Here is an 11,464-nt window from a genome sequence, read left to right on the forward strand (position 1 = left end):
CCTTGTTGTTTTCCTTTCACATTAGATCCATTGTCATATTCTTGTCTTCTTATATTCGATATATCAAATTTAAGATCCTTAATTGTGTTTATAAACATGTCAAATAACCTTTTCTACTAGTATCTTCAACTTTTAAAAAATTTAGAAAATGTTCTTCTATTTTTATTGGACTTGATGAAATGTAAACACACCTCAATATAAGAGACATTTGTTTTTGATGACTTACACTAGGTGTACAATCTAATATAACCAAAAAAATATTTTGCTTCTTTAATTTGTTCGATAATTATATTTTTTTATTTCAAGTCCTAATAGCTATATGAGTTCATTTTGCATATCATGTCCAAGATAAAGTAATAAATTTATTTATTTTGAATATGACGAACATGTTCTTGCATTATTTGATCAAATTTGGCAATCGTTTCAATTAAGCTTAAAAAATTTCCATTATTTTCTTGATAAATTTTTTAATTAATTCCTCGAAGTGCTAAATTATTTTTAGCAAGATTTTTAACAACAACGATAATTCGTGTTAATACTTTATTCTAATGTTCTTTTTATTTATTAATTAATTATCGAACATCTTTGTCAATTGTTTTTTTTTTTTTTTAACAATCCAATCTGAAAATCAACAAAATCATTCATATTATATATGTGTCCATTATTAGTTTCATGACTTTTAAGCTGAGAACTAAGATTTTTCCAATCATTAAGTCCTTCATTAGCTAATTGAACTGTATTAGATTTAGTACGAATAACTTACAACAAAAACAATAAACTTTATCGAAGTCCTTTGAGTAGACTAGTCAATTTCTATTATGTTTTTTGCCATTAGATAATTTTATAGTATAATGAATGTTAGAAAAATGTGGATAAATTAAATGACTTTCTTTAATGAGACATTTTTTCTATCAATAAGTCAATTAATTTAGAATCAATATTTTTCCATTTTTCTGGAACATATATATTATATTCAGATGCACTATACATGTCTCATTATCATTACTAATACCATAATTGTTTTCTCTTTTTTCACTTTCCTCCTCGTTCTCTAGGGTTTTTTTTTTTTAATTTTTTTATTCAAGTTTATTTGATTACATGCTTCATTCTCAATCATATAATTATCTAATATTTTTTATTTCATTTTTGAATTTGTCTATACCTATCATTTCTTCTATTATTTCATCGATTTTATTACTTTTACTTTTTATAACAAATTTATAAGTACCTTTTTGAGATTTAATCAATTTTTCTACTCTTCTTTTCTTCAAGTTTTTCATATCTAGATTCATATTTTCTAGTATATATATTGATATTCCAAGTATGAAAATATAAACAAATCTTAGATGTTAAGGTATTGAACAGTCATTAATATAAATAATTTTTTTCCAAAAAAAGTAAAAGAATTTGAACGAAAAAACTCGAACTTTGAAACAGGTAGATTGAGTTGAGGAAATGATTTATGCTCTAACAATTGATTATCAAACTTGGACTCGTGAGACCACACATAATATCGATGAAAATCTGAGTGTTGAGTGAGATTTAGAGAGAAGGAGAGAATTCAACTTAAAATGAATCTAACCTACTATACGTAATATATTCACGAGGGGAATTGGAAGAAAGGTCTTCAATTCTCCCAATGTAAACTTATCAGAGTTTCGAGGGAGTTATATTAATGGTTGAGATTTCTAAGGAAATTTAAAAGGAGCCCTAAATAAAAAAATAAAAAGGTTAACGGATTTGAAATGTCAGCCAATCAAAATTGGAAGAGTTTATGAGTCCATTCATTATGGATTTCTTTTTGGAGTTTGTATTTCCAATATTATAAGAAATTTTTTATGAAAAGTAATAAGTATATATTTGTATGAAAAGTAACAAGTATATATATACGTGTGTGTGCAAAATATGAGGCATTTCTAAAATGTAGGCCTTAGGTGATCACCTCACTCGCCTATGGCTTAAGTCGGTCCTGCATGACATATATATTCATCTTATGATCCAATGTTAAAAATTTTTGGAATGACTTATTAAAGACTTTCCGATGGTTGGTCATCCTTCTAAGAAAGACAAGCTCATTTGGAAGATTTTATTTTATTTTACCGGGTGACTACAATGGATAATACTCTTAGGACTGATAATCAAATATATAGCAACATTATAAAAAATTGTAAATATAGCACAATATATAAGTTATAGACTCTATCACTAATAGACCTGTAGACTTATATTAGCGATATGGTTTATCACCGAGAAACTTTGAAAGCTGAATTTAAATTTTGCTATACTTATAAATTCTTTTGCATTGTGCTATATCTACAAATACTCCGAGTCTAACTACAAAAGCGATTTTTTTTTACATCGTTATTTGTCTTGCTCTTATTTGGTGTATGTTGTCTTTTCTCTTATAGTTTTTTTTCTTTTTTTTTTGTCTATTTGTTATAAATGAAGATGCCATTGTAACTCCACTAGATTGAAACTCTCTTCCTTCCCCTCCTTCTTTAATCGCTACATTAATCAAATGATTTCTCATAAAAAAGTTGCGTAGATGGATCAAATCTCAAGAACTTTCACTAGCCGATTCTACAACATAATTTGTCTCGTAAATTGAATTTGAACCTATATGGTAATTTGTGGTTGTTGGAACAAACTTGATTTGGTATATATGCATGACTATATGCTGCACCTATGAGGTTTATTCTTCGGATGCATATATATGGGATGTATTACCCAAAATTTGGTAGAAATTTATTTAGTACATGAATTGGTTGAGGTCAGAAAATGTCTATTTAACCTTGACTTGAAATATTTTGTTAAGACGACTATTCTAAATGAAAGCCAATGAGACGATATTAATTAAAGTTTGATTTTCCTTTTTTGGATATTAAAAATAGATATTATCTTTAAAATAAATTAGAGAGGAAAAGAGTGGATAGAGATATTTTTCACCAATTTTTGGTGGGAGGGACGAGAGAGCAAAGACGAAGACTGTTTTGTGTAAGAAGGTTTAGATTGCAAAAATCACAGTTTGAACTTTGACCCACAATAAAAATGAAAATTCCTAAAAAACCTCTTTTCCCAAAATAAATTGACTCCTCCTGTCGTCGCTGGCCTTCCTTTCGCCCCTCTCCTTTCTCTCGTCGCCTTCTTCCTTCTCTTACTCAGTGTGTTTCCAGCCCTCCAAATCAGCCACTGCCTGATTCCCAATCTTTTTTCTCTGCGCCTCATCGCACATCTTCCCAGTTCCTCTGGGTGTCCTTCGACCCCCCCGGAGCTAGGGTTTCTGGACATTCCCAGAGGCCGACACACACCGATTTGGAGCATTGACGCACTCTTTTATCCTTTTATGGAAGCCACGGCCACAGCGCGTGGTGCTTCTCTCACCATGCATTCTCCCCAGCTCTCCCGCCAGGAATGGCGAGCCGTTGCTGACAATCACTCCGCTCGAGATGCCGCCGATGAGGTAGGGCTTTCCTCATTTTTAAGGGTTTCTCGCATTGCCTGCCTTCTTTTTTCGTTTCTCCACAAATCGGGATACATGTACAGCAACGTACCTGTTGCTGCTGACGTTTCTTTTTCTTTCTCTTGCCTTGGGCAGTTGGGCTTATATTTCACATGACGAATTATACTAGGAGAGGAACGCACATCTTTGTTTATTTTAATATCTTATCTGTCTACTGGTTCTGTTAATTATTCTTACTGATAATAGATATATTCTTTTTTGTTGCCTTCGCATATCATCATAGTTTTTCTTTCGTGCTTTGAGTTTATCTTATTGTCTGGTCTGGAACTAGGACAGTAGTGCGTCTGCTCTTGCTTCCTGCTTGGTAAATGAGGTGCAGCATATAGTCATGCATGGTTTTGAGTCTTGCGTTTTAAGGAAATAAACCTTAATCCAAATGTAAAAGTGAAGATACGAGAATCCTTTCAGTCGGTTAATATAAAAGCAGCGGCAACTCTAAAAATTATTGTGATTAAGGACCGTAAAGTGGGCCAAAGAGAGTACCCTGCTATGTTTGATTTCAATAGGTATCTTCATGTTGATAGAATTGTGTTCTTAGTAGAGGAGTGGTAGTGTGCAGATGGTCTCATTTTTCTCATTGCTTGCTTTCTTTCAGATTTTATCGAACATTGCATTCATCTATACCCCCCACCTCGATCATACTGAAGTTAGCTTATATCCTCCCTCAATTTCTAAACTTCCGTTCAATTATATGGAGCATCACGTGGGAGTTTAACCTTCATTAGTTTAATTGAAGCCTATTTGATGTGCAGGAAATGGAAAGATCAAAGTTGACACAATCGGATGAAAGGACTATATATGAGGTAAGAAGGTTCTGGTATTGGAATTATATTTATAGAACCTCATGAATCATTGTAGTGAAGATGATTTGCTCTATGTCAAGGTGCAGCAGGGAAGGGAACCCCTTGATGTTGACTTCTGTTCAATTTCAATAGATGGGAATCCAGATAATGATATTTTGCAGCGGCGGCTCAATGATGTAGCTAGACAAAGAGAGGATCTTCAACATATGGAGATTGAACTTAGAGCACAAGTTATTGCAAGATCAGAAATATTGCAAATGCAAAAGAGTTTTGATGCTCAAATGAAAGAACACAATAATGCTGCCATCAAGATGCAGGTTTTTACTCTGTAAATAGATGCTCGGACAAGTTGTGTGATGAAGCTCTTATTATAATCGATTTTTAGCTGCTTTTTATTTTTTTAATCTTCTATATCGTTTACGGTTCAGAAATTCATTTGCCAGTTGCATTGTTAATTGGTTTGATTGTCAGAAGTTATTGATTTGGCTAATGAGTTTCGAGACATTATATATCTACTTATCCCACTAAAGATTTGTGCATAATACTTTTAAGTGGAAATTAACAGACTTTGTGTTTAATTTCATACTACTATCGTATCCTAAAAAGGGGAAAATTAATAAATGAGCTTATTTTTGAATTGATTACTGATACCATGGTTAGATGGACTACTTTGATACTTAAATGAGACATTTTGTGGCTGTGCAGGAACAACTATGTGAAAGAGACCAGACTATTCACGAACTGGAAAGGAAAATAGAAGATAAAGATAGGGAATTGCAATCAATTAAATTAGACAATGAAGCGGTCTGTTGTTTTTTTCCTCATGCTTGATTTGTTAGCCTAAAAATGTTTAAAACGATGATCTTCTGCGGGAACAATGAAGTGGTCACCAACTTTCTTATTCTATAATTTCTTCACAGGCTTGGGCCAAGGATGATCTTCTGCGGGAACAAGATAAAGAAATAGCAACTTACAGGTTACTTTTTGTGTAGATGTCCTTTAATTCTTCCTTTTTTGCCATTGATTTTACCTTTTTTGCCATTGTATTTTAATTTTATTGATGTACAATTATTTACAATCTGCATTTTTGTTGTCTCTGCTATAAATGGTGTTTCTTATATTATGGACTTGTATTATAACATGCCATAATAAGTTATAAAGTTAAGAAAGTTAGAAGCATATCCTTTGTAGGAGAGAACGCGATCATTCTGAAGCTGAAAGAGCTCAGCAAATAAAACAAATGCATGAACTTCAAGAACACATCCATGAGAAAGAGCGGCAGCTTCTTGAGTTACAGGAGCAGGTTTGTTGCTTTTTCTGGTGTCTTTTATTTTATTTTTTGATCGAACTGTTCTTCCTGGGGTCAAGTTCAAAATAAACTTCATTCTTGATATCAGCTCTCTTCCTTTTCACTATTCTCTTTAAACTTCCTTGCAAGGTATTATTTGATGAAGAAACAGAGTTTTTTCTATTCATTTCTTTGATATGATTAAGAAAACACCTCAGAATGTAGGATTAAGTTGGGTGTTCTGGTTTATGAACTTGTATTTGTTCCTCAGAAGTATTGACACTGCAGAAATTTGAAAATATTATCTGAGATGTTGAACAAGCTGGAATATTTGTTTAATTCAATACAGCAAAGTTTCAAAAGAAACAAATAAAAGCAAGTAAATTATCATGTCTCTCTGTGGGCTTCAAATTCGAAGGCTTTGTGTAACTATTCTATAGGAGTGGTTTCGCATAGTTGCTGTCCTTTCTTATGGTGGGTTGTCCTCCTTTTCGTGGGCTGTTTTTGTTGCTATTGTATTCTTTCATTTTTCCTCAATGAAAGTGATTATTTATTATCAATAATAATAATTATAAATAAATAAATAAATAAATAAATAAATAAATAAAAAAAATAAAAGCAAGTACATGTGCTAGAGCGAAAACTTGTAATAAATGCAGGTACAATAAATATGGTCCTTAATGCAATGAAGTAGTTTCTGCCTCTCATCTCTGGGCAAGCTAGAAATTTGCTGCTAAAGGGGTGTACTTTATTTCGTGAATCTTGTAAATATTGGTCCATTACGAAGGATGAGTTCATTGGCACTTCTGGTCAACTTCTAAAGCCTCAGCTGTATATCTTCCTTGTTGGAGCTCGCTCTTGGTATGGACAATTTGAATCCTTTTATTGGGAGGATGTTGATTTTAAAATTTCTCCTTTCGACATGTGGATTTTTCAGCTAAGGAGGAGTGTCTAGTGATCACAATACATCCATTGCCTCAATTACTCCTCGGATGTTTTTCTTCCTTGTTTGAGTTCTCCCTTGGTGCATTTCCTCATCTTCTTCTTCAGTTCTTCTCTCTCTCTCCCCATTTTATTTTGTTTTAATTCATTCTTGGTGCATTTCCTCATCTTTATGAATTTTATCTATTGACCATTTGCAAACAGTTTTCCCCTGATATTGTCATTCGGATGATTGTGTATGGTTACATTACAAAACAACTGCATAACTTCATAAATATCTTATGGTTTGCTATCATTCAGCATAGGATTGCTCAAGAAACCATTTTGTACAAAGATGAACAACTGAGGGAAGCCCATGCTTGGATCGCTCGTGTCCAGGAAATGGATGCTTTGCAATCAACTACTAACCATTCCTTACAAGCTGAATTGCGTGAACGTACGGAGCAGTATAACCAGCTATGGCTTGGTTGCCAGCGCCAGGTTGGTTCTCTTTGGTTTTGTGATTAAGTATTATAGCTTACATACTTACGATTATGACTATATTCGTTTTTCATTTTCTTTTCTTGGATCATCAAAATCATTTTATTTTGTTGTCAAATCTATGAATTCTTCTGCTGTATTTTCAGATTTCCTATTTCCGAGCTTTGTTATTAATGACCTCTAGAATATCAAATTTCATATTCTACAATATTTTAATTCTAATTCAGGAACCATTGCAGCACACTGAGGCTGTTTGCTTAATTATTCCTAGATCATATTTGTATTTTATTTCCTTTAAAATTTATTGTAGTTAGTATTATTATTGTCATTCTTACTTTCTTTTTAAATATTAGTTTGCAGAGATGGAGAGACTTCACGTGCATGCGTTGCAACAACTCCAACTCGAGTTGGCTGATGCAAGGGAAAGAAGTGGGACTTACAATGACGAGTCAAATATATCTCAGACAAGTTCTAAAGATGTATCACAATATGGACAAACCAATGGTAACCAATTAGGTGGAGCAGCTTCAACTGGAAATAATGGGGCACTGTCAAATGGGAATCCAGAAAATGTTCAATCTTTTAATTTGACTGGCAATTCATCTATCCAGGTGGGCTTATGTGTGTCCTTCCCCTGTCCAACTATTAATCTTAAAAGTTTGTACATGGATCAATAATAAACGAAGGAGAAATAATTTTGAACAACTATCCCCTTCCCACAGTATTCACCTGTAAAAACATTGATGACTTCTCTAATAATATGGCTGGTCTTTCTTTGTTTTTAGACTGACCATGTATCCGGTGTTCCAATGGCTCCATCGTCTCTTCTCGGGATGCCACCCTACCTTCCACCTGGGCAGATGGCTGCTCTGCATCCTTTTTTGATGCATCAACCAGGGGTTCCTCATTCTGTACCATCCCAAGTTCCTCAATCTCACATGGGGCATTTTTCATCATTACCAACTATATCATCCATCCAACCATGGCAGACTGAACAGGTAAGTGACAATTGATATATGTGTGTGTGTGTGTGTCTGTGTTCTTTTTTCTTCTTTGCATATTGTAGGAAGCAAATTAAATATTATGCATCTTCTCAAGATTGTTTCAGAGGGTTCCAACGTTTCTGTTCAGAATGAAATTCAGTCATCTCAAAATGTTCAAAGCATGATGACATCAAATACTAATTACCCGTATGAAATGGCTGATAATGGGCAAGCTCATGAACCAGATTATCTGGATGTTCATACCAGCAAGAGAAGAGAACCTGATTCAGGGCTTTCCTTGTCTTCTGGAGAAACACAGGTCTTTTATATATGTTAAACTTCAAATGAATAATCAATTACTGGTTTCTTAGTCTTGTTTGCAATCTTGACAATACATATATTCTTTTAGCTTGAGTCGGTGGATAGAGGTTACCAAGTTGCCCCCCAACCTGATAGGAGCTTGCAACATGTTACCTCCCAATTTCATGATGCTCTAAGGATTGGTTCCACTTCCATTCAGAACAACAATGAAAAGGTGAACCCTTCGGTTCCTTCTTCCCTTTATTACTTGGTGATTGCTTATATGGTTCAAAATTTATTTAACTTAAGTTATACTTCGTTTGGTCCAGGATCAAAATGATTTGGGTGCAGGTGATCAAGTTCTTGAGGAGCAAGGGTTAAGTGGGGGGAAATTAAGTCCTGCTGTCAGTACATTAACCTCTGATTCTTCTTCTGTTCACAATGTGAATGTCAGTGAAATGGCTATCAACAATGCTTCTGGATCTGTTGCGGTTGTACCTGAAGTTCTTGTTTCTTCTGGGCTGAAAATTCCGATGATAGTGGGGAAGACCTCAGAAACTGGCCTTCTTGATGAAAGAGCATTATTGGCTTGCATTGTTCGCACTATTCCAGCTGGTGGTAGAATTCAGATAAGTTCGACAGTGAGTTTTGTGTTTGACACTTTCATCAAAGTGGGTGTTATTTCTAGAAAATAATATTTTGTTGGCCTTTCTTAACTGAAGCTATTTGCTCTTTCAAAAGCAGCTGCCAAATAGGCTGTGCAAGATGCTTGCACCTTTACACTGGCGTGATTATGAGAAGAAGTATGGTAAGCTTGAAGACTTTGTAGCTGGTCATCCAGAAGTGAGATTCTCCAGAACTTTGATGCCATATTATTAAATGATTTTGTTTTTCTAGCAGTTTATTCGGCTGTAAAACCAATTTTTTTAAAACAAAAGTTAATTAATTAATTGTAATTTGTGATCAGTTATTTGTGATTGAGGGCGATTATATTCAACTTCGTGAAGGAGCACAGAAGACAATAGCAGCTACTGCAGCTTTTGCTAAGGTTGCCGCTGCAGCTGCAGCTTCATCTCATTATTCATCACACTTGCCTTCTGTTGCTATGACCCCAATGGCTCATACTAATCGGTCAAAGAGGATTCCATCTGCTGATTCAAGAAACATGAAAGCCGAGAAGACTTCTGTTTTTACTTCAAATATGGCCAAGGATTCTCCCCAGGGCACACAAATGAAGAATCAACCTAAAAATGGTTTTCATTCGACTGCTGGTGGAGGTCTATTGAACGTGAAACTTTTTACAAGATCAAAGGATAGTAATGTCTTAGAAGCCAAGCCTGGTGAATCATCTGTGTTTTTAGGTTTTGAAAATGGGGCTGCTCTTGATAGAACATCAAGTGGGAGCAGTCAAAGCCTACCTTCAACTGATGGGAGGTCTAGTGCCAATTTTTCTGGGAAACATCAGGGCAGGTATCATTCTAAACCATCTAGAGCTTGTGGACTCTACGGTCAATATTCTTTTGCTCAATATCTCTTGATCATGAATGATTGAGCATAAGTTTAATGAGCTTAATTTGTATGTGCTGTGACAGGATGGCTGCTGCTTCGTTGCCTTCAAGAAGATAGTAAGTATTCTTGTTTGATTGGAATTTTAGTGGGGGTTTCCCTAAACTTTCTTTTGTATGCAAATCTGCATTTGTGCCTGTTTTTGTTCATGTTGAGATGAAAATTGACAAGGGGCAAAAGATTTTTGGAATTATCACTATCATCATCATCATCTTTCTGGTAGTGATTTTCTTGAGTTGGTTGAGATGCTCAACTGTTTTAATCAAGATGTGGTTAGTGTTTATAAGAATGCACATTGTTACGTGTTTTGATAGACTGTTCTGAATGTTCATGCACTAACCCTTCCTCTCCTGGGCAATAGTAACTATTCTTACCATAGCGGTATTTTTTGAATTTTCTCTTTAGCTCCCTTTTAAACCTTTTTGGTCCAACAAGAAGTTTGTTCTTTGGGGGGAAAAGAATAGTATCTATTCTTGACTTTGGGGTATTATTTGAATTTTCTTAGTTGATATTCATGGAGGATTCCCTTTTCTGTGGATTTTCCAGAGATTATATGAAAAGTGCTAATCTTATGGCTCAATGGGGGCCCTGCCCTGGAGGAAGGGATCAGATAATACTGAGACGTTGAACCAGAAAATCGTCCAGATTTGAATGATCAGTTGGTTATCTGTAATTTCTCCAATCGTACTTGTCAGCTGATTTTTTTTCTCTCCTTTTAGTTTATTTGTATTTTCTTCGTTTTTTTTGGGGTTATTTTTAGGGGTGTGTTCCAATGACACTGACTCATCAGATGTCTCATTCTGATTTTTTATTCAAACGAATGATGATCATAACTGTGAATCTGATAGTTCATACTCGATCTCTGTGGTCTATAAACCGGCATTCATCAGATTCCTAAGGGTTTCTGGCTTGCATTTCCCTACTTTTTTGTTAATTGGATTTGCTCATAATTAGTGTCTAATGTCTTCAGTGTCGCTCACTTTTCCTTGAGGATTGCTTAGATGACATGCTTTTCTTCCACATGGCTTTTTTTTTTCCTCTCTCTCTCTCCCCCATCAAATGCAGGGTGGAGATTGAACGTTTAACCAAAATGAATGAATGAAGTGATTTTATCTAATCTACTAAACTTATCGGGAAGACGGACCCTGATATTGTTACCCTTTAAAACTTAAAAGCTTGTGACAATCATTACATTGATCTTAGCTCTTTCAAGTCGGAATACAATTCAATATTGTTGCATAAATTTGTAGCATGATAAATAGGTTAATAATGATCAATATTGGTCGCCGAACCTTTTTTTTTTAATTTAATCAAACTAACAATTTGGTTCCAATACTCCCTATACTTTGAAAGTAGCAATAATCAAGTCTTTTGTTAAAACTTTTGTGAACCTGCCGTTACCAAAGTTCTTTTTTTCCCCTTGTGTATTTATTTTTGGCTAGCTCCAACCATCGATTATGGCCAAGATTTGAAGAGTAAACAAATTCCCTTATCTGAATTTCTTGAAAATGCCATGGTGATTGAGCAGATCGACTACTCTTCTGTCTATCCTAATATCTCAATTTGTCTGAGAAGAAGCTCT

General features: G+C 34.5%; 1 protein-coding gene across 4 annotated transcripts; it reads left to right on the plus strand.

The window, feature by feature from the left end:
• Nucleotides 1-3,069: 3,069 nt before the first annotated feature.
• On the plus strand, nt 3,070-10,804 carry LOC120067016. Of its 4 annotated transcripts, none has more exons than XM_039018383.1 (16): nt 3,070-3,460; nt 4,273-4,323; nt 4,404-4,640; nt 5,029-5,127; nt 5,244-5,299; nt 5,515-5,626; nt 6,854-7,033; nt 7,387-7,644; nt 7,819-8,031; nt 8,165-8,335; nt 8,426-8,551; nt 8,646-8,957; nt 9,061-9,159; nt 9,284-9,786; nt 9,909-9,941; nt 10,429-10,804. In XM_039018383.1, coding segments are annotated over exons 1-16 (2,568 nt in total). In that variant the 5' UTR covers nt 3,070-3,343; the 3' UTR covers nt 10,430-10,804. The 4 variants fall into 4 exon arrangements, with proteins under 4 accessions (XP_038874311.1, XP_038874307.1, XP_038874308.1 ...); XM_039018379.1 differs by having other exon boundaries at nt 3,071-3,460; nt 8,132-8,335; XM_039018380.1 differs by having other exon boundaries at nt 3,071-3,460; nt 4,410-4,640; nt 8,132-8,335.
• The last annotated feature ends 660 nt before the right edge of the window (nt 10,805-11,464 follow it).

This window comes from Benincasa hispida, chromosome 12 (genome assembly GCF_009727055.1).
Source record: "Benincasa hispida cultivar B227 chromosome 12, ASM972705v1, whole genome shotgun sequence".
Lineage (NCBI taxonomy): Eukaryota > Viridiplantae > Streptophyta > Magnoliopsida > Cucurbitales > Cucurbitaceae > Benincasa > Benincasa hispida.

What these genes read in the sequence shown, in the direction of transcription:
- LOC120067016 (XM_039018379.1), top strand. Translation starts at nt 3,344, where the DNA reads ATGGAAGCCACGGCCACAGCGCGTGGTGCTTCTCTCACCATGCATTCT. An exon ending in CTGGCAATTCATCTATCCAG is followed by an intron (nt 7,645 to 7,818) that starts GTGGGCTTATGT and finishes CTTTGTTTTTAG; the next exon opens with ACTGACCATGTATCCGGTGT. An exon ending in TGTCTTCTGGAGAAACACAG is followed by an intron (nt 8,336 to 8,425) that starts GTCTTTTATATA and finishes ATATTCTTTTAG; the next exon opens with CTTGAGTCGGTGGATAGAGG.